The sequence below is a fragment of the Varanus komodoensis genome, unplaced genomic scaffold, assembly GCF_004798865.1.
Source record: "Varanus komodoensis strain SLA01 unplaced genomic scaffold, ASM479886v1 scaffold1, whole genome shotgun sequence".
Lineage (NCBI taxonomy): Eukaryota > Metazoa > Chordata > Lepidosauria > Squamata > Varanidae > Varanus > Varanus komodoensis.
The window spans coordinates 57268132-57291728 of NW_025335268.1; the positions used below are offsets into that span (position 1 = coordinate 57268132).

The following is a 23597-nucleotide window of genomic DNA, read 5'->3' on the forward strand; positions in this document are numbered from 1 at the left end:
GAAAAGAATTGGGTGGAGAGAACTAGGCAGGCTAGAGGCTGGGATTAACAGGAGAGAGAAAAATTCTCTGATTATGGAAGACGAGGCAGGGCAGGAAGACAGAATTCTTGTCTACTAAACAGCTGATCAGTTGCAAGCTCAGGAACAGGAAGGAGAACCTGGTATTCTAACATTTTACAAATGTTTTATTAAAAATAAGTCTTTGAAGGAGACAAGGAGTAGGTAGCCCATTGCTTACAGGATATGGAAGTGGCTTGAAGATGGCACATGTCCTCATTGGCTTAATTGCTACAGGGCATGTGAATTGGATGCTTGGGCCAAAGGCAGGGCTTACAGGTTCTTAAGCATCTGACGCTAATTTGTAAAAATGTGTTTACAGACAGATAACTTAGGTTTAGCTGTAGAGGCAATCTGATCTGGAGATCATTGTGAGCTGATTGTTCATAGGGCTGTTTGATGCTGTGAAGTTTGAGTTCTCTTGTTGAAAGTGCAAAAATAATGTACCTGCAAAATTTGAACTATTGCTATCTGTCCTGAAGATGAGAAGAAATAAACACTGGGGGTAAAACAAATCAACAAGTTTACAAGATTAAAACTTTGAAATACATTATAAAAACATGTACACATAGAAACATATAAACAGACAACCTACACAGAGGCACAGATCTGAAGCAATTTTAAGCAAAAGAAAATCTAGGAACTGATAAAACTTTTCATATGCTGCCAAGTTCCTGAAAGAAGAAGAAGGCTTGGAGGACCCATAGGGCATACCAATATTCCCAAAGTGTCACCTTCTGGTGCTTACTATCCAAGAAGGAGCAAAACCACTGCAATGCAGTATCTCGTGACTCAGACGGTTGCCCCAGAAGGATACCGTGGTTTATAGTACACAACACTGCTGAGAAATCAGGAAGAATCAACAAGGGCACTCTTCTCAGCCACCCGCCCCCCCTCAAACATAGGAAAGCATACAGAGCAAACAACACTGTTTCCATACTTGCGTTTGTTTAATTTATATCACACCCTTTTTCCTCCTTGCAAGGAACCCAGGGCAGTTTATATAGGGATGGTACTCTCAATTTTAGCCTCACAACAACCCTGACAATTAGCGATTGGGCCACAATCACCCAATGAGCTCATGGCCATGTTCCAGTACAGTACCACATTTGTTCACATTATATATAAACATGTTCAGTCATGTAGAAGATAAAAGTACAAAACAAAAACACTCAGAATATTTTTGTATTCTTGATTTTCCATGGCTTATGCTTCATATTGGACAATCATTATCATAATTCTACTCAAAATCAGATTTCCTCAGTCCATTCACCCTTTTAGAAATATACTGCCATTTGCAATAGAGTTTCAGAAACTGTAGATTTATAGTTAGAATGCACCAAACACAGTGTATTTCATCATTCCTCAAATTGTGAGCTTTGAAACACCAGTGAGTCTTAGCCCACTTCCAGGTAAGTCTCAGTACTACAGCCCACCTAATAATTCCAGCAGGAGGGCAAAATGAAAGTAACTGGCAGTGTGGGGTATAGATTACAAGTATAAAATGGCAAGGTGAGTAAAAAGTAATATGAGGAATTTAAGATGAAGGGGGAAAAGCTACCTTGATCTGTATATTTTGTCTGAAATAGGGAGGCACCAGAGCCAAGCTTTGTCATTAACTTGAGGAAATCTGAATTATGAAGCTTCCTGCTTTAAAGGAAGGCACTGATCTGATTCACATACAAGGCTAATGGTGTCACACTTGGGATTTGTCTGAACTGATGCCTGTGTATGGTGTGTTCTGACCTTACATGCTCTTGAGAGGTACAGGATCTTCGGTGAAGTCTACTGTGCATTTGTTTTAGGCATATATGTCTCTCTCATTCCTTTATATCTAAACATGACTCAATGCAATATAAGTATAAAGCATATTTTATTACATGAAAAATAGCACAGATCCAGAGAAGGAAGAGTTTATTATTTTTATTTTACTTTAATAAGATTATAATGCAAGGCAGCACAGCTTCAACTGTACACTCAGTCACACCCATTAATGCTTAAGGGAATGAAGAGCCTAATAGGTCACCTCAACTAAGAAAGAGAACAGTGCACAGAAAACATGTATTATTTTATTATACTAAAAAGAAGAAAACATATCCTAAAGTTTTGTCCACTGAGGCTAGCCCTTGCCATGTGAATCACTGGTACAATCATTCTGTAACTATGAGCTGAACTTCCATGTTAAAATTAAGCCTTTTATACTTTTAACTCTCTGGTCTTCCTTTTGGAGAAAGGGTCATTTAGATGAGCCAATAAAGCTCCTTGAATATCCTTACTTCATTTTTGTTGTTCATTTGTATTGCTTCCCATAGTTAGATATTGTAATACATTAGAATTCATTTTAATGAAGCCATGTCTCCTAGCTCTATCTAAATTAATCCTTTCGGTCCTAGAATATTTTCTAAACCTGTGTCTTCCCTCTTCCTGTGTACTTTACCCAGTCAGGAATTCTCTTAGTATTTATTAACATTATATCTGCTCCCTGTCACAGTTGTTTGCAACTCTACACATCCTTTAGTATCAGGGGTCAGCCCTATCGAGCTTAGCAACCTTTCGGCCCTGGTTAGATGCTGGCCTCTTTTCCTTGAGGCTCTTCTATGTATTGCACCATATGACATCAATTCAGATAATGAAATCTCAAAAAGCATCTCTCTATTACCTTGGAGATTCATCCATGGCTAATACATAGTTTGCTGTCCTACTCAGGGTTTGTCTGGCAGATTAATAAAGATTTTTTTTTATTTTCTCAGTTGCCCATTTGTTTATTGTCCTCCATCTTCCCCTGCCTCTTCTTTATCCCAAACAATCTTGTGACAATGAAAGTGACATGTAGAGTGGTTGCAGTTTTTGACCACTCTTGCCCATGTTTTGAGACTACTGAGGCAAAAAAAATCCATGGATTTGGATTTGGATTTAGACCAAGGATCCATTTAGTCTAGCATTCTGTTCACACAGAAGCCAACTAGCTACCAATGGATGGCCACAAGGAGAATGTGAGTGCCACTGCACAGTCCTGTCCAAGTTCTCAACAACTGGTGCACACAAGGATAGTACCTCTGAAACTGGTGGTAGCATATAGCCATCAGGACCAGTAGCCATTCATAAGCTGTAGTGTTCCCTTCCATGAATTTGCCCAGTCCATTCTTACAGTTGTCCAGGTTGGAGACCCACCATGCATTTTATAGAAGTGATTTCCATAGTTTAACAATGTTAGTTGTGAATAAGTGCTTCCTTATAACTGCTTTAAATCTCTCATTGATTGATTTCATGAGATGACCCAAAGTACTAGGGTTATGAGAGAGGAAGAAAAATGTCTCCTTATCCATTTTCTCACAGCATGTATGATTTGGTATACCTCTCTCATGTTTTCACTTACTTGCCTTTGATCTAAGCTAAACCCAGTTTTTGTAACCTTTTCTCATAAGAGGGTTGCCCCAGCCAATTGATCATTTTAGTTGCCCTTTTCTGTACTTTTCCCCCAACTCTACAATATACTTTTTTAGGAGCAGTAACCAGAACTGTGCACAGCATTCTAAGGGGAGTTGCACAACAGATTTTTATAAAGACAGTATAATCTTCACAGGTTTATTTTAAATTCTTTTCCTAATTATACCTAACATGAAGTTCACCTTTTCACAACAACTGCACACTGGGTTATGATTTTCATTAAGCTGTCCACTACAACCCCAAGACCCCTTTCTTGGTCAGTCTCTGCCCACTCAGATCTCATCAAGTTTTCACTTGAAGCTAGGATTTTTCCCCCTAAATGTATTACTCTACATTTGTTTACACTGAACTGTATCTTTTGATGTACATTATTTCCAGCTTATTCCATGATTGCTGGAACATTAACCATACTTGGTAACTTCTTGGACTTGATGCTTCCTTTCCTAACTGGTGATATGCATACTATCTGTGCTTCTATTATTGTGTTTCTTCTTCCTGGTCTCTGTGCGTCACACATATGGGCTCTGCACCTGTGCAGTGCCTATATTTGGGAAGATTCTCCTAGCTAAGCTCAGTATCTTTGGTGGGAGTCCCGCCCCTTCCCCCTAGTATAAATAGGTGGGGCTCCCACTATTTTTCCCAGCTCACTTTCAACTGCTGTTTTGAGTGCCTTTGATTTCTTAGCTTCAGTTGAGTAATCTCCAGGCATTTTGAAAGCATTTAAGTCTCTTGACTTCACATTTCAACTTCCTGTTTACCAGTTCAATAACTGTGTCAGATGTCTTTGATAATCTTCCACTTAAATATACATTGAATCTGATAGCATTGTGGTCATTGTTTCCAATCAGATCAATAACATTTAAATCTCATACTAGGTCCTGAGGATTGGGTCCAGGATTTCCTCCCTTCTGGTCCATCCCATAACCAGAAGGCAGGCGTTTTAGGGCATGGTAATTTAGGACATTGAAATATTTCAACTCTTTGTCGGAATTGGAGCATGCTTTAATCAATCAATGTGCACCATAGTATCTTACAAGCAAAGACCAGGTGCACTGTAGAAAGGAACTCTCAGAGTCAGTATCTTTTTCAACAATAATAAACGTATAAATCAAGAGGTTAAACAAAGTATGAGCAGTAGCAACCGTAGCTGTATATGGTATCTGTCTGAATTTGCAATCAAGATGAATGGATGCAACCTGTGATTACAAAACAAAAGCCTCAGTGCTCACTGATTTAAAGATTACACCGAAGCAGGTAAATTCTGTTTTCCACTATGTTATTTCTGAGTTGTCTGTGACGAATAATTCTTTTGGCAGATGTTTTGTATCAGGAAAGTACTAGATATAATCTACTGAGTTCAACTTGCGGTGTTTGGAAAAAAATGAACAGTAGTCATTGCCACAACTTTTTTATACATTTTTTTAAACAAAATACTGTATAAAATCCCATAGTAAGGCAGTCATGGCTACTCTGCAAACTCAGTCCAAATGGAGAGAGAATCTCCTGCAGCTCAGCTCATGCTAGAATTCCAGTTAGGCTGCAGATATTCTGTTTCATTTTTCCTAGTTTTGATATTATTAGTTGTATTAGTCATAGTAATTTGCTACTAATGCTTGATGCTTTACTACTCTAAATTATGCATAAGTAGTTAAGTACAGAATTACATAGACCCCACCAGCTTATACAGTCATAATTTCTTCTTGTACCTTTACTTTTAATGGGTCAACAACAATTTCTACTTTCTTGGGTTTCCCCCCTTATGAAAGACAATGTTTGCCTTCTGATGTGATCTACTTATAGCTCACTATCTAAGTACTGGTGTTCCTTTCAGTTTCATTACAAGATATAACAATGAGAAAAGCTTTCCGAAGTTCTACAACCCAAGATCAGCAACTCTTTGACCGCAAGACTCTGCCAATACCTTTGCAAGAGACCTATGATACATGTGAACAGCCACCTCCACTCAACATACTTACCCCTTACAGGTCAGCATTGCTTAAAAATGCACACAATGTATGCTTTATATTGCACATCTTACTCATGAGAAGTAGTCAGCTCTAATAAAATGGAATGATTTAATCTGGGAGCTGGATTTTTCTCTGCCAAGAGGGGCAGAATTGCATCTGCACAACTTAAATCCTAGAGATTCTGTTTTCCGTTAACACTAGGGCAACTAAAGGAACCATCTTAAGGTCTCTAGACAGTGTCCGAGGGACTGTAGGATAGTTTAGATTCTCAGATCCAATTTTAGAGAATGCACTTTGACCTATGAGCTGAGAATCGGAGCTCCACAGTCCTCCACCTCCCCTTGCAGCCAGTGTGGAAAGAGGTGTACCAGCTGCTTTTTGCAGTGAGAAAACAACCTTGGATAGGCAGGGAAAGCAATGTTTAAATGAGTGGGTAGGGGAGGAAGGTACAAATTATCCTCCCTGGCCTGCCTCTCTCTCTCTGTGAATTGTGGTTGCTAGATGAGCAAAAATGCCCATCTGGGACAAAATTCAGGACAGGAGGATGGGGAGACAAAGATTGCCCCATCATTTCTTCTGTTCTGCATAGATGAGTGTAAGCCTCTGCGTTTGGGGGCTCACAGTCATTGCAATTGGACTGTGACTTGCTATGTATGGACAGTGATGGATGGCCTATAAATGTCCTAAACATAAATAAATAAATAAATAAATTTCCTGCTTTGGTTAATTTCTGTTCCTTTATAGTATATAATTGTTGCATGTCATTTATAAGTGCTTGATCTTGTAGTAGTGGTTAGACCTAATACCTAGAATTTATGTAAATAGAACCAGTCCCTTACAGTTGCTAGGACTGTGGCTATTCCCTTAGCACCTTTTCCATTGAGCTCTACAAACATTCAGCCTAAACGATAGAGTAATGATATCATGTTTAGGTTTTGCTTGTGTCACACAAAGCATTTTAGGAACCTGTTTCAGTTTAGCAGTCTTGAGTATTTGCCTCAGATGATTTGCAGAGTACACTTTCTTGATGATTGACCAGCTTTGTGTTGTTCCATCCCCAGGCTACATTTAATCCAAGCACCTTCTCAAATTATTGGTCAGAGCATGGATGGAATAAAGACCTTTAAACATCATCAAGAACAAACACTTTTATGAGCAACTTCTACTAAATTATTTATGGATTGATTTTGTATAATTTGTTAAACCATAAACAGATTCTTGCAATGGACTTCTGTAATGTCACACTTCAGGTTATTTTTAAAAAGCTAAGTGGGACACCATAAGCAGTCCATAAGTAGTGTTCAAGTTTTTCAAAAATCACCAAAGACACCCAATGAGAATGAAGTGGGCATCAGATGTACAAGAATTCTAAATGGAACTATACACTTGTAGGCAAGCGAGGCAGCCCTGATTGTTTGCAAGGTTCCTGCCATTCTTAATCACAGTATTACATATTTTCTTAACATCTCATTTATCATGTTCCTTAAAGGTATTCGTTATTGTGGACTAGCAATTATTTTTCTCAGAAATTAAAATATATGTATATGTAAAAGCTGTATTAGATGTCTGCTATGAATGTCCTTGCAGGTATGGAGTCGCTTATGAAAACTGCCCAAATCTTCATAATCTATCTGTCTTAAACTGTATTATAGCCATGCCAGCTCAGTTATATTGTTGTATGTTACACTGAACATGCTGGCCCAGTTAACATGTAATAAGAAGCCACCATGGGTGAATTTTCACATGAGACTTCTTGTTGTAGTGGCAGCTGCCACTTTAAATCATGGGTCCTCAAACTATGGCCCGCGGGCTGGATCTGGCCCACCATGCCTATTTATCCGGCCCGCCTCAGAGGTTTTGGACTCGCCGCGCACACGCATGGCGAGGCATGGCGGTGGCTTGTTCACGTGGAGATTGTTTTGGACTCATCAGAGAAAATGATCATGTGAGCAAGCCGCTGCCTCACAGTGCCCGCACCTCCTCGCCCACACCACCTGGGCGGCCCATGCCCATCGCTGGCACCTTTCAACTGGCCCCCTGTTGAAAAAGTTTGAGGACCCCTGCTTTAAATATTCAGCACATGGCATGGTTTCTGGGGAGTTGGTCAACCATCCCTTGCCTCTTTGTGTGAAACAAGATGCACCCAAAAAATACTCAGGATGGCAGCCAGCACCCTGACCAGATAAATGCAGGGAAATTCTCCCATGATGGCTTCTGGTTACATGTGATTCTGATCTCTGTAATATAAACACATTATCTAATAAAATTATTTTACCTTTAGAGATGATGGAAAAGAAGGTTTAAAGTTTTATACCAATCCTTCATATTTCTTTGATCTATGGAAAGAAAAGATGTTACAAGACACAGAAGACAAAAGAAAGGAGAAGAGAAAGCAGAAGGTATTGTGCTCCAAGCATGTGGATTATCTGATTTTAAAAGATGTTTTACTCTTAAGAAAATGTGAGCATAATGTGGATAGAGTAAGCTTTTCAGGTTTGCCATTTTTTATGAATTTTATTCCACCCATGGATATCTTATTTTAAAAACTGTGGCCAACAAAACAAAAGTGACAAGTGTAATCCAAGAACCAGTGTAAAAATGGTTTTTATCATCCACTTTCTGGAAATTAGATATTTTCAAAGACCATCTGAAAATGGTCTTAGGACATGGCTATCTAAGACAGTAAATAGAAGAAGGGCCTTCTTCTATTGGCTGCCCCTCAGCTATGGAACAGGTTCCCCAAAGAAATTTGCCTTGTGCCAACCTTGTTTTCAATTCAAAGCCAGGCAAAAACATTTCTTTTCTTGGAATATTTTCAAAGACATTCTAAAATTTATTTATTTATTTATTGACAGCTGTTGCTCTGCTTAACTGGGTATAATTGTGATAATTATTTTTAATCTTTTTATTGTGATGTTAATTGGTTTCATTGTTGTTTGTAGTATTTTACTGTAAGCCATCTAGAGAATCCATTTGGATTAGTGGACAGTGGACAGATTTGAAGCAAATAAATAGGAAGAGATGCTACTCAGATACAAAGGTCTGTCTTACACTAACTCAGACCATTGCTGCGTATTGGCCCAGTGCTGTCACCCATACTGGAAGCATTAACTCCAGGTTGTCTTGTATCATGTGGGACAGAGCGGATTTCCTTGACCTTGTACAGATGAAAAGCATGTGCTCACTAATTATAACTTCTAATAAAAGCATTTTATTCTCTCACAGTTAATATAATAATTTACAAAGCGTCATAAGCTTTGCACTAGCAGGTAAAGAGAATTCTAAGATAACTTAGAATATAAAAATATGTGTTTAAATATGAGGGTTATGGATATGCTGTGATTACAGGATTTCATTATAACAGATTGCATTATATTTTGCTGAAAAGAACTGTTTCAGTTGTCAGTTTGTCTTTATGTTTCTTTATAGCAGAAGAATCTGGATCGTCCTCATGAACCAGAAAAAGTGCCACGGGCTCCTCATGACAGACGAAGAGAGTGGCAGAAGTTAGCTCAGGGTCCAGAACTCGCTGAGGATGATGCCAGCCTCTTACATAAGCACACTGAAGTTGCTAATGGCCCTGCGTCACACTTTGAGACAAGGTTTTCTTCTTAATTTTGTTTAGAAGCTAATAAATGTATAGACTAATGGTTATGCTTTGATATTACAGTGATAACATAATTTCACATGCTAGCAAAGCTATGCTCAAAATCCTACAAGCTAGGCTCCAGCAGTATGTGGACCAAGAACTACCAGAAGTGCAGCCAGGATTTCGAAGGAACTAGAGATCAAATTGCCAACATATGCTGGATCATGGAGAAAGCTAGGGAGTTCCAGAAAATCATCTACTTCTGCTTCATTGACTATGCTAAAGCTTTTGATTGTGTGATCACAACAAATTGTGGCAAGTTCTTAAAGAGATGGGAGAACCAGACCATCTTATTTGTCTCTTGAGAAACCTATATGCGGGTCAAGAAGCAACAGTGAGAACTGGACACGGAACCTCTGATTGGTTCAAAATTGAGAAAGGAGTTCCGCAATGCTGTATACTGTCGCCCTGCCTATTTAACTTATATGCAGAGCACATCATGAGAAAGGTGGGCCTAGATGAATCACCAGTTGGAATTAAGATTGCTGGGAGAAATATCAACAACCTCAGATATGAAGATGATACCACTCTCATGGCAGAAAGTGAAGAGGAACTAAAGAGCCTCTTGATGCGGGTGAAGGAGGAGAGTGCAAAAGTTGGCTTAAAACTCAACATTAAGAAAACTAAGATCATGGCATCCAGTCCTCTCACTTCTGGGCAAATAGATGGGGAAGAAATGGAGGTAGTGACAGATTTTATTTTCCTGGGCTCCAAGATCACCACAGACGGGGACTGCAGCCAAGAAATTAAAAGACGCTTGCTCTTAGGAAGAAAACCTATGGCAAAACTAGACAGCATACTAAAAAGCAGAGACATCACCCTGCCAAAAAAAGTGCGTATAGTCAAGGCTATGGTTTTCCCAGTTGCAATGCATGGCTGTGAAAATTGGACCATAAGGAAGGCTGAGCACTGAAAGATTGAGGCCTTTGAATTGTGGTGCTGGAGGAGACTCCTGAGAGTCCCTTGGACCACAAAGCGATCAAACCGGTCAGTCCTAGAGGAGATCAACCCTGACTGCTCTTTAGAAGGCCAGGTACTGAAGATGAAACTCAAATACTTTGTCCACGTAATGAGAAGGAAGGACTCCCTGGAGAAGAGCCTAATGCTGGGAACAATAGATGGCAAAAGAAGAAGGGGATGGCAGAGGATGAGGTGGCTAGATGGAGTCATTGAAGCAGTTGGTGTGAGCTTAAGTGGACTCTGGGGGATGGTGGAGGACAGGAAGGCCTGGAGGAATGTGGTCCATGGGGTCGCGATGGGTCAGACACGACTTCGCGACTAACAACAACAAGGCATTTTTTTTGTGAGATATGAAAAAATAGGTGGAATTTTAACAGAATAATTTGAAGACATCTTTTGGAATGTTGATACAATAGAAAAAATAATAGCACGTCATTGCCCTCTGTCCCACCAAATTTTTCTCCTTGGCCTAAGAGCTTTTCATCGCAAATACTTTCTAACAGAATGGCTTTTTGAGCCTGCAGTTCACCTGGCAACACATCCCTCCTGTATATATTGAACCGAACTGCCAGATACCACTGAGTTGCCACTCTCCAGTCCAGGAATCATTCCTCCTCCTGCTGTTGCTGCTGCTGTGATATGTTCTCAGTGAATCAGCTTTCATAGAAACAGAGCGAGTCAGAAGGGGCCTCCCAGGCCATCTAGTCTGACCTCCAGCACCAGCCGGCTCTGCTTACGACATGCCCACCATGTGCATGTCTAGCCTGTCCTTGAACACCCTCACCGATGGGACCTCAACGACCTCTCATGGAAGCCCATTCCACACCCTCGGGGTCCTAACTGTCATGGAACCTTGTTCCCTGAGCTTTGCTCCATTGGAGCACATCCTGCCTTCCTCTGCAGGGGAGAACAGGTCTCTACCCATCTCCATGTGACACCCCCTCACATACCTGTATGTCGCCATGCTTTCCTTGCCCGCTTTAATCTTTTGTCCTCCTTTTGCCCCTTGTTTCATAGTAGCAGCAATCATCATTATTTGTTCTGTACTCTAGGACTAGAAGAACTGGACTTATCCTCTATAGTGTTTACTGTTGTAATTTATATTCCATATATATCTTGTTGTAAAGGTATATATGAAGTATATGTAGTACAAAACAGTAATGTAATGTAAACAAAAAAAGTTACACAAAGTGGTTCCATTACATTTTTCAGATTATCTTGTCAAACCTAATTTTCCATGGAATAGTGATTATTTTGTATTCTATTTCTACTCCATACATATGCAAGCAACAGGATAATGTTACTCTTGAAGTGTTTAAAATCGGTGAGCTTTAATAAACATTAAACATGATTTGTAAGTGGCATGTATTTCCATTCAGACCTCAGGCATATGTGGAACAAATGGATGGACCCTATTCTCTTTCTGCACTGCCGTACAGCCAAATGACTGAACTACTGAATAGAGCAGAGGAGCGTGTCTTAGTCAGACCACATGAGCCACCTCCACCCCCACCAATGCATGGAGCAGGAGATGTCAAGCCCATTCCACCCTGTGTCAGGTAAGAGACACTTGAAAGAGTCATTCAGGACAGCATTGCAGTAGAGTGACATAGAAGGGAAAAGATAGACCGTGCTATAATAGATTCAGATTGATGTGTTTTGCCTTATGGGTGTTTCAGTGTTGATAGACATAGTTGTGGAACAACTCAGAAATCATAAATACATTTCATTTTAGGACTGCCCACATGACAACTTGTAGTATGTTCTTAAAAGATGAAAGCTTAAACAATGCCATGCAATTGTCAGCTTGTCTGGAAATGTGATAGTTTGCTTAAAAAAAAACAAAAGCTGAAACATGACCAGCTATTTTTGCACTAAAGATCTGTACTAATCAGTTAGGGTAATGCTTTTTAAAATGTTTTGGAATGTTAACTATCATGATATTTAGGCTCACCTGCATTCTTCTGGTGATAATCACTTGCAGTATTTTTAATTTCAGTTCCACTGCAAATTTGACTGAAAATCGCCCTCAATCACCTGCTACTGGCAGAACACAAGTGTTTGTGAGTCCCACCCCACCACCCCCTCCTCCACCCCTTCCTTCTGCTTTGTCCACGTCTTCTTTAAGATCTGCAATGACGTCCACTCCTCCCCCACCAGTGCCACCACCTCCCCCCCCTCCAACAGCTGTGTTGCAACCACCAGCTATACCTCCTCCCCCAGCTCCTCTCCAGATTGCTCCTGGGGTTCTTCACCCAGCTCCACCTCCAATTGCACCGCCTTTAGCACAGCCTTCCCCTCCAGTCACTAGAGTGGCCCAAGTATGCGAAGCCATTCCAGTTCCACAGGGTGAAATGCAAGGACTTCCCCCACCTCCACCTCCTCCTCCACTGCCACCTCCTGGCATTCGACCTTCATCACCAGTCACAACACTTTCCCACCCTCCCACGTCTATTGTCCCTGGCTCTCATGTACCATTAATGCCTCCATCTCCACCGTCACAAGCCACTCCTGCTCCTGAATCCAAACGTCACCCATCAACACTGCCTGTCATCAGCGATGCCAGAAGTGTCCTCCTTGAAGCAATACGAAAAGGTAGTGTTATTTGTTTGTTGATTAGCACTGTTATTCATTCCATAAAGAAGTATTCTTTTACTAGGTCTAATGTTTAAAATTAAATACTTGTGAGTAATATATTGAAAACATTTTGCAGATTTAGTGCTTTAACAAGTAGGCAGATTACCATGTAGATTTTGCTTTGTTTGTTCTTCCTTGGATTGGGCTTACACGTATAATGCTTATATATAAATCAGGAGAAGGTTTGTTTTTGGTTTTTTGCCCAAGGGGGCAAGTTGTTCTGGGCAAGTTTACAAGTCCACACTCTCACACACATTCTAATGTATTTATTTTTGGAAGTATTTTTATGTTGCTCCTTGGCCAAAAAACTGCTTTCAGAGTGGCTTGCTTGTAATCAGTTCAACAAAACAGTCTACCTCTCAGGCTTACTGCCTAAAAAGCCATAACACACAAGGAAACTAATTATTGGTACTAATGGCATCTATTGGTAGTCCAAATGCTACAGAAAATTGGATGATTTTTTGAGAGGGGTTGAAGTTTTGGGGAGGGGAGGGTTGGGTTGGGCCTTCTTTGCATACAGCCCCACATACCCCAAATGCCCATCCCATGGTTTTAATCACGTCAACCTTAATGCATCACCTAGTTGAAATAACCAACAAAATGAATCACTTCATACTAGTATGACTGAAAAACATCCTGTTCTTCGTCGTGGCCTCTGTGCATCACACATATGGGTTCTGCGCCTGCGCAGTGACTTTGGCCAGAAGATTAACAGCTAACGGTTTTTTGGTGGGAACTCCACTCCCCCCCACTAGCATTATATAAGGACAGAGTGTCCGCCATTTTCCAGTCTTTGCGACCGTCGTTCATTGTGCCTCGTGCTGCTTCGCTCTCGCTTAGATCATTACTTACCTCTCGCTCGTTGAAAAACTTCTCTTTTTTCCTTACCAAGTTAGTATTCCCTCGTTCCTGTCGTTGTTAGTATTTCACTTACTTCTTAACTTTTCACCGTTTTTTCTCTCTTGTTCCTAAAAAAAACCCCCCAAAAATATTACTTTCCCGCTTTACTATCTCCTTTTTCTTTTATTTCTACGATGGCGCAACGGGCGGCGTTCCGCAAGTGCGGGAAGTGCAGCTCCAAAATGCCCGCTGCGGACCCGCATGACCTGTGCCTCCTTTGTTTGGGGGAAGGGCACAGGACCGATAAGTGTGGCCATTGTTTGGTCTTCTCCAAACAGGCGAGGAAGAACCGGGAGAACCGCCTCCGCAAACTTTTGTGGGATCAGGCTCTCCTCCAGTCAGACCGGCTGGTGGCTAAGCCTCCCACTACTGTGGCCCCACCCGAAGGCCGTCCAACTTCGGCCGACCTGCTGCAACGCACGGCCTCTTCCTCCATTGCTCCGCCCTCACACCCTTCTGAAGAAGGTGCTCATACCATGGCCGATCAGCCCATTTCCCTGCCAAGGAAACAAAAGGAGAAGAGAAAGCACAGTGATCCGGACAAACATCCTGTGCATAAGAAGGCCAAAAAAGATAAGGTGGGCAAGCCAGTTAAAAAGCCGAGGATTCCCAAGCATGCAAAAAATCGCCACTCGGGTTCGGCAACTTCCTCGATCCTGACTCCTGCCATGGAACCGACCCCCTCGGTCCCGACCATCCAGGCAGCTATGAGGGTTACCCCTCCGGGCTCACCGCGCCGAACGGCAGCCAAACGTACTCTGGATTCACGGTATGTTTCCATCTCAGATGGGGAAATAAGAGATTCTCCACTGAGCTCGTTCACCAGCGCCAATGCTGCCTGTCCCGCTGGATACTGAGATCGTCATCTCTCCCCCGAGAAGCCTCAGGAGCCGTTTCTCGGATGCTAGATCCGATGACTGGTACCATTCCAGATACTCCTCCACTCCAAGACGGGAAGAGTACCAATTCGTGGTCTATTACCTGGTTTCCAGGGGACAATCTTTGCCGCCAGCTCCTTGGGATCGCTTCCATTCAATGCCCAGAGACGCCCCGAGGGCTCCATCTAAAGAAAGTGGCAGATCAGAGTCACCAGGAGATTCTTCCTCCAGTGCACCACCCCCCTGCTGGATGGAATCTGATGAGTCTGAGGCTGACTCGACCTCGCCGGATGCAGCGGTTAATTTGCACGGCTCAGGGTCACCTGAAGAACCGTACATCTCATTCAATGAATTGATGGCCAGGCTAGTGAGGTCGCTCGATATCGAAGCCCACCAACAACCGGGACCGAGCACTGACCATTTTTATGATGTGGTCAGGGGCGAACGATCCACATCTATTGCGGTTCATTATGACCTTACGGCAGGCAATGACTCAGCCATGGGACCTCCCGGCTCACCCACAACCGACTTCACGTAAATATGAGTCTATGTATCGGGTTCGGGAGGAAGACATCCCGTTCCTCTTCCGTCACCCCAAGCCGAACTCGGTTGTTGTGGAATCCTCCCAGGGCCGGGAAGCATGTGAACACACCTTGCTTTGCGATAAAGAGGAAAGAAAAGTTGACTCCCTCGCCCGCCAGGTATACACAGCTTTGGGCCTTGGATTACGAATTTCCAATTATGAGGCAACCCTGGCGCGCTATCAATATTTTCTTATGCAACGCCTAGATGCCATCATTGACACCTTCCCAGGAAACCAGGCCGAACTTGCAAAAACCTTTGTTAAGGAAGCTATGCGGGTGGCGGTGCAACAGCTCTCCACAGCGAGGCACCACGTTGATTCTGATTCGAGGTCGCTTGTCGGTGCCATTTCCCTCCGCAGACATGCCTGGTTGCGTAATTGCAATTTTCCGGACGAAATGAAGCGGAGAATTGAGGAGATGTCGCTTGACGGATCCGGTCTCTTCAATGCAAAGATGGATAGCAAATTGAAGAAAATCCACGAATCCAGAATGACGGCCCATCGTATGGAACTGCAATCCCTGCCTCGACATAAGTGGTCATGGTCACGTCCGCAATACCGCCAACAATTTCCGCCTCGGCAACAACAACCACATCAACGCCAGCAACGCCGCAGACAACAACCATCCCAGTGCTTCCAGCAGGGCCGCCGCCACTTTGACACGGACAGGTGACAGCGCTGATGCGATGAGCGAGCCTCTCTTCTCCTCCCAACTTCACCCTCCCCTCTCTCATTTGGGGACTGGCTGAAAAGTTGGCTCCCCACTTGGGAGTCCATCACATCTGATGGGTGGGTGTTATCCATCATCCGGCACGGCTATGGAATTGAATTCGACGTTGTTCCATCACCGAATCGTATCCGTTTTACACCGACCTCGTCGGTACTGTTGGATGAGATTCACCAACTCCTTACTAAAGGAGCTGTTTGTCGCTTATCGTTATTGGAGGGACTCCACGGATTCTATTCCAGATATTTTACGGTCCCGAAACAAGATGGGGGTCTCAGACCCATATTGGACTTGAGAGCTCTCAGTAGATTCATAACACCAAAGAAGTTTCAGATGACCACATTCCAAAATATACTTCTGTTGCTGGGAAGAGGGGATTGGTTCACCTCACTGGATTTGAAGGATGCCTATTTTCGTATTTCAATACATCCAAGTTATAGGCGCTTCCTTCGTTTTGCGGTGGACTCTGAAATCTACGAATTCAAGGTGTTACCGTTTGGATTGGCCACTGCACCAAGGGTTTTTACGAAGTGTATGGCTCTTGTCTGCGCACACCTTCGTTTATGTGGAATTCGGATATACCCGTACCTTGATGATTGGTTGTTGGTTTCCAGCACAAAAGCAGGACTTTCATCTGCTGTTGAGATTATGTGTGCTCTATTACAAGACCTCGGACTCTATTAATCAACAGAAGTCTTCTCTTCTCCCTACACAGGCGATCAACTTTATCAGAGCCTGGCTGGATTCGACGTTGGCAAGAGCTTTTCTTCCTCAAGACAGACAACATGCTATTGCTCAGTGCATCTCTCGGATCCGACAAGAAAGAACTGTCCCCGCTCGGTCTATCCAGAGCCTGTTGGGACACATGTCCACATCTATCGCCGAGGTTCCACATGCCAAACTCAGGCTACGCCCTCTCCAGCTGTTCTTCAACGGGATGTTCCGACCACAGACAGATCCACCCATCAAATGGATTCGACTTCCGATCTCCGTTCTTCAGTCCCTGTTATGGTGGATAGAACCAGCCAACTTAAGTGTCGGTGTCCCGTTTCGACCTCGGTACCCTACATTGACCCTCGGTACCAACGCATCTCTGCTGGGATGGGGAGCCATTTGCTCCAATCTACGTACCCAAGGGGTATGGAGTCACCGGGATTCCAGGAACCACATCAATTTCCTGGAACTTCTTGCTGTTTTCAAAGCCCTGCAATCGTTCGAGGACGTGCTTCTCCACCAGGTCGTCCAGGTGACCTTGGACAACATGGCTACGGTCTTTTATTTGAACAAATAAGGGGGAACCCGGTCCCAGAAACTAGCCTGCCTATCCATGCAGATTTGGGACTGGTGCATACCGAGAGGTATCACTCTTCTAGCAGTTCATCTTGCGAGCACGGACAATATAGACGCAGATCTCTTGAGCAGACATATGTCGCGGTCACACGAATGGGAACTAGACAAGTTCGTGACAGACTGTTTCACTGCTGGGGTCAGCCAGACATAGACCTGTTTGCGACCCAACAAAACAGGGTATGCACGAACTATTGTTCCAGAGTGGGGATAGGACAGGGGTTGTCCGGGGAAGCTTTCATGATCCCCTGGAACGACATGATTTTTTACGCTTTCCCACCGATTCCCCTCATCATGAGAGTGTTGGCAAAGATCATTCACGAAGGGGCCACAGGGCTACTAATTACCCCCTGGTGGCCACGCCAGCCATGATTCTCAACTCTCCTTCACATCTCTTGGGAGGATTTTCTCCAACTCCCTCTTCTTCCTTATCTCATTACCCAGAGGGAGGGCACGATCCGACACCCAGATATATTCTCGAATCTGCGTTACGGCCATCCACTAGAAAATCGTATGCAGAGAAATGGCATAGATTCTCTAGCTTTGCCGAATCACACTCGTTTCCGGCGTCCTCGGCTTCTGTTCAACAGATCCTTCAATTCCTCTTTGAATTGCATCAGTATGGACTTAAACCTTCTTCCATAAAAGTATATACAGCAGCGATTTCTCATTACCGTGGAACTGTACACGGTTTCTCCATTTTTTCTCAACCTTTGATTAAAGATTTTTGAGAGGATTGAGTAACCTCCATCCCACAATAAGGCCTCTGATGCCCACTTGGAGTCTTTCATTGGTTTTACAAGCACTGACTCGACCACCTTTTGAACCCATGGCGACAATTGATCTATGCCTTGTCTCATGGAAGACTGCTTTCCTCGTTGCAGTGACTTCAGCCCATAGATCTTCTGAACTCTGTGCCCTTAGGGTAGACCCCCCTTTTCTGAATTTTCATAAGGAAAAGGTAGTTCTACGGCTGGATCCGTCTTTTCTTCCGAAAATCGCTACTTCGTTTCACATGCAGCAAGAGATCATTTTACCAGCCTTCTTTCCAGCCCCTTCGAATCCAATAGAGAGATCTCTGCATATGCTGGACGTTCGTCTTTGCTTAGCCTTTTATAGGTCCAGGACTGAGTCTGTTCGACACTCCAATAGACTTTTTGTGAAATACTCGAAACATGACTGAGGCTATCCGGTCACGTCCCAACGACTTTCTAAAATGGATAGTGAATACAATTGTTCTGTCTTACCAGTTAGCTAAATTGGACTTACCATCTACTCCAAGAGGTCATTCTACAAGAGCTGTTGCTGCTGCTTCGGCCTTTGCATCAGGGGTCCCAATAGAAGACATATGCAGAGCGGCCACTTGGGCTACCCCGTGTACCTTCGCCAGACACTATAGGCTCGATGTCCATGGCAGGCAAGGTTGCTCTTTTGGCAGAGCTGTTCTTTCTTCTGTCCTTCGTTGATGACACCTCCCTCCTCCAGTTGGGGTAAGCTTGTTATTCTACCCATATGTGTGATGCACAGAGGCCACGACGAAGAAGAGCAGGTTGCTTACCTGTAACTGATGTTCTTCGAGTGGCCATCTGTGCAGTCACACAACCCACCCTCCGACTCCACTTGGTGTCATGGGTGGTCTGACTTTCTTCACTTCGATACAAGGATCTCTTTAGATATTTGTCGTACCACCAAAATTTTGGTTCTCTTGTCATGATGACAAAAAATTTATTAAGGGAGCAAATGTCTGTCTTTCAAAGACTGGAAAATGGCGGACACTCCGCTCCTTATATAATGCTAGGGAGGAGGGGGAGCGGAGTTCCCGCCAAAAAACCGTTAGCTGTTAATCTTCTGGCCAAAGGCACTGCGCAGGTGCAGAACCCATATGTGTGACTGCACAGATGGCCACTCGAAGAACATCAGTTACAGGTAAGCAACCTGCTCTTCACAGCACTATTATGTTTTTATTGGTACATTAGGTATTCAGTTACGAAAAGTTGAAGAGCAGCGTGAACAAGAAGCTAAACATGAGCGTGTTGAGAATGACGTCGCCACCATATTATCTCGTCGTATTGCTGTGGAATATAGCGATTCCGAAGATGACTCAGAGTTTGATGAAGTTGACTGGTTGGAATAGAATGGATACATGCTACAAAACTGAATGCTGATGTCTGTTGTGGTGCTTGTTCTTTGAAAATGTTTGGTCATTTCTAGTGTTTTTGTATTTTCTTTATATAATCCATGTTTTTCTACTTTTCAGTTCATAAAATGTTGGCACATCTTAAACTAAATGTTTTACAGTGAGACAGCTCTTTAAAAAGAGTGTAACTTTGTTCCAGTAGACCACTAAGTATTAAGCATGGGCAGCTGTTGGTAGAGTAGCAGATTAAAATTTCTGACATATCTTTAACTGTGCACTTTGTGAATTTTAAGTTATGAAGGCAATTAAGACTGAAGTTCCAGGGCAGCTATATGTACTAATGGGCCTTACTGTTGATGATGTAAAAGCAGGAAAGAAGGGTGTTACTCCATCAAGCACTACTATTCCTTGCTGGGACCTGAGTGGGAGAAGAACTTGAAGGATTGCACCCTAGTTCTCACTACAAGGTACATGTAGTGCTAGCAGCACTGGATACTGGAAAAAAAAACGAGGATTTGGGGGAGTTTTACTGATGTTTTTATTAAATAATTATGGCCTTATTTGAATGTTTTGCAGTTTTTTTCTTCCTGGTATCTATTGTGTGATGATAATTTGCCTGCTTAAAATTTTGATTTTTCTCCCTTTGTGAAACTTTCTGACTTAGTCATTATGTGTAACTTATGTAACTGTTAGAAATAACAGTTTGATTTAAATAAATGGTTTGTTTTAAATGTTCCTAGTTGCTGCTTTTTTAAGCAGAAGATTAATTTGGAGAGCCATTAACTGCATTAGGTTATTATAATTTTGCAATGATTTTACAAATACATGCAAAACAATCTTGGCTTATGTAGCAGCCTAGCCAGCAGTATATTTCAGTTACATGCATGTCTCTACATGCACATTGATTGATGTTTAATTTGAATTGTTTACTTTAACAGAGTTGCCCTTACATAAGCCTTGTCCAGCCTGGTGCCTCCAAATGTAGATTTCAGGTGACCTTCAGATCCAGTCAGAGTTCAGGAATTGGAGGGCAACAAGATGAGGAAGGCTGTCTTGCATCATATTTCCTTGCATCCTAGTACAGAAGCATTAACTAAGGACGTGCAAAAAGTGGGGCTAGAGAACCTGTTGCCACCCATATGCTGTTGGGTTCCAGTACCCATCAACCCTAGACAGCATGACCAGTTATCAGGAATTCAAGGGGTTGTAGTCCAGAAACAGCTGGGGGGACACACAATTGTGATAAAGATTCTGTAATGGCATAGTTTGTTCATTTTGTGCCATAGGTTTGTTTGTTTTTCTAGCAGCAAACCACTACCAATACCAGGGAGCGGATTTATAAGCCCAGGTGGCTTAGCATGTTACTTGAATCTGCCATGGCTTATTAGGAGTAGCTTATAGCCACCCTGAGTAGTTCTGGCTTGTAATATCAGTTTTATAAACCACCTCCGTGCTTAAAGTTTTGTCCAAATCTGTACAATACTTTGAGCTCAGAGGTGACCAAAATCGTTACAGAGCTGTTTGGCAAAAGAGTCGCTGCTGCAGCCCAGTGAATCTGGCCTATGACAGCCATCCCAAAGTGCTCAAGTAGTGCTTGGGACAGTTCTCAGAGGCTTCCCCCACTGCTACCTGCCAAACTGGCTGGCCAACAAAGGACGATTCTTGGCCTTTTCTAGCAGGCTGCAAGCCATCACTGCAGCTTGCAAGGTCTACTTGCAAGTCAGGATGAGGACTGCGATTCCTGCCCTGCTGAGTGCTTCTGCAGGTACATGGGCCCTCACTTTACCCAATCACTTGGTTGCCACAGTGGCACCGCAAGTTCAATGTAAGCTTGGGCTGCTTTGTAAACCACCCAGAGCTTAAAGTGTTGTGTGAACAAGGCCATCATTTACCCATGATTTTGAATACTTGTTGAATTCAAATTGACAGGAACAAAACCAGTGTGGTGCCTGTGTTTCTTTTTTTTTACTGTCATATTTGGCTGCTGCTTGTTTTTATTTCTCTTTGCAGTACTCATCAGGCAGCGACGGGTATCATAAATTACTACATTTCACAATCAAATGCTCAGCGAGAACAGTAGCAGGATGTAATGTTTACATTCAACTACATTAATATGAATGGTGCAGAGATACTCTTGTCAGTAGAAAGAACAAAACTGTGTCAAGAAGAAGCTTTTTTAAAGCTGTGCCAAGAACTGTAAATCCTACCTGCTTCAACTTGATTACTGTGGTAGGGCATGAATGTAAATCAATGAAAAGATATGATACATTCTGTTTATCTCCTAACCACTTTCCTGCGATTCTCCCCTTAAAAGTTTTCTCTACAGCAGCTCACTTGTGCTCTGTGGCCAAATGCTTTGCATGCACCTGTGCACAAACCTTCCTTCCCTGCCCATTGAGATCAGATCAGATCATTGAGGGGAGTGTTTAAGACATCCTGCATCCAGACTTTCTGATCCAGATTATAATCTTGTTTAGAGTAACTTGGGAGCCTCATTGGTTACAGGAGGATTTATTTCTGAGGAAACAAAGGCTAGGGCTGTTCAGCAGGGCAAGGAAAGACTGATTTTCTTTTACCCATATTCTTCAAAGGCAGGATTTCTTTGGTCTCCTTGAGCAAAACCTCAGTGTCACGTTCAGCTCATTTAATTTTTTGGCTCCTCTGCATCAAGCCATTTATATTACTTATACCTTCTGAGCATTTTAAAATGAAACCTGATACTACTTTACCATTGCTAAAATTCTTGTTGCGGTGGCTCCATCTGGTCACATACTGGTTTGCTGTCCTAGTTTCCTGATTGCTGCCCTCCCTGCCCCCACTTTTTCATCTCTTTAAGTTACTTCTCTTTCAAGGTATCTGCTTAACAATACTTGCTTCTCCCTTGAGATGAATGCCATGAGAATTGAGCTCTTTAAGGGAGGAATTGCAGTTTTATTTAACATTTTCCTACACTGAGTTTAAGGATATGAACCCTCTCAAGCCAACCTCCAATACCTAATATATAAATAAAGCTTCAAATAAGCATTAATAAGAAACAGCAATAAACTAAACTAGCTAGCTCAGCGAAACACCACAATCCATTAAATAATTATAGCTAAAATAATTCCAATTTAACAGCTGAATGAAATATCCTTATGGGATGCACACAGAATAACTCTTTAGAGCTCCTTTGAAGACCCAGAATAATGGAGCCTGCCTTACCCCAGTTGGCGATATGTTTCATAAATGTTGGTCCACCACCAAAAAAGGCGGTGGACCAACATTTGTACCCACCAGTCTAGTTGTTCACATCAGTAGTTCTGTAGTAGGGCTTCTGTGCAGGTCGACTGATTTGAGTGAAAGCAATCCTTCAAGTCATTGGGATTCAAAAGTTTGGTCAAAAGCAGCACTGTAAATTGGGCTTGGAGATTCAGCAGCAACTGGTATAGTATGTTACGCTGTCTGACCACCTAGTTCCCACCATGCTCAAGTTGCCAAATTTTGTACCAGCTGAAGTTTTTCAACCATCTTTAAAGGCAGCCCTACCTACAGTACATTATAGTGTGGATTACTGAGGAAAGGTCTTGCCACTCAAGATAGGCTAGAATTCGCATAATAGCCTAAGCTGCTGAAAAGGATCCTGGCCACTATGCATGCTTGGCCTCTAATCCAAGAAGAATCTCACACTGCACACTTGTTTCTTCAGGAGATCAGCTGTAAATTTTCATCCAGAAAATTGGGCTTTCCTATCCACAACACCTACTGTCAACAACCTGTTCACTCTTGACTATTCCAAAACTACTCCCAATGCTGATTCATGAGTTCATCAGGTTTCCTTGGACAAATAGATGGAAACAAGAGGTTCAATTAGGGATAGAAGGATCAGTCCATTTTTGGTCCTTGCCAGTTTCACATTTATGCATTGGTTCATTTCTGCATCAGTCTGCATTTTTAAAAAAAGTATAAAATTTGCATTTGTTTGAAAAGGTTTTTTTTGTTTTTGTTTTTTTTAACAAAATTGTGTTTTCTGTGTATTTAACCTAAAATACACATTTCAATATGCATTTTATTATGCTTTTAGAACTGAGAATTGTATCACAAAATTCAGATGGGTGATCCCATAGGTAACTGCAGTCCAATTTAAAAATTAGTTTGGCAAGTTACAGTCAGGTCAGGTCATTTAAAAATACAAAACTGAACAAAATCCTCAAGCATTCCCAGGTAGAGCTTTGTATCACTGTATCACCTAAGCTTAACTCAGTGACCCAGAAAGATATGAATGGGCGATGGTATCCAAAACTACTGAAAAGTCCACAAGAACCAATGGGG

The 23597-nt window shown here is 42.5% G+C and overlaps 1 protein-coding gene across 3 annotated transcripts in view; it reads left to right on the forward strand.

The window, feature by feature from the left end:
• WASF1 (WASP family member 1) overlaps positions 1-19931 on the forward strand; it is a 76205-nt gene extending 56274 nt beyond the window's left edge. For all 3 annotated transcript variants that reach the window (XM_044426658.1, XM_044426666.1, XM_044426676.1), the window contains 6 exons: positions 5336-5489; positions 7753-7870; positions 8901-9073; positions 11460-11639; positions 12080-12675; positions 19129-19931. In XM_044426658.1, the coding sequence (XP_044282593.1) occupies positions 5336-5489; positions 7753-7870; positions 8901-9073; positions 11460-11639; positions 12080-12675; positions 19129-19286 (1379 nt within the window). In that variant the 3' untranslated portion in view covers positions 19287-19931. The remainder of the gene's footprint in view (positions 1-5335; positions 5490-7752; positions 7871-8900; positions 9074-11459; positions 11640-12079; positions 12676-19128) is intronic.
• Positions 19932-23597: the final 3666 nt, after the last annotated feature.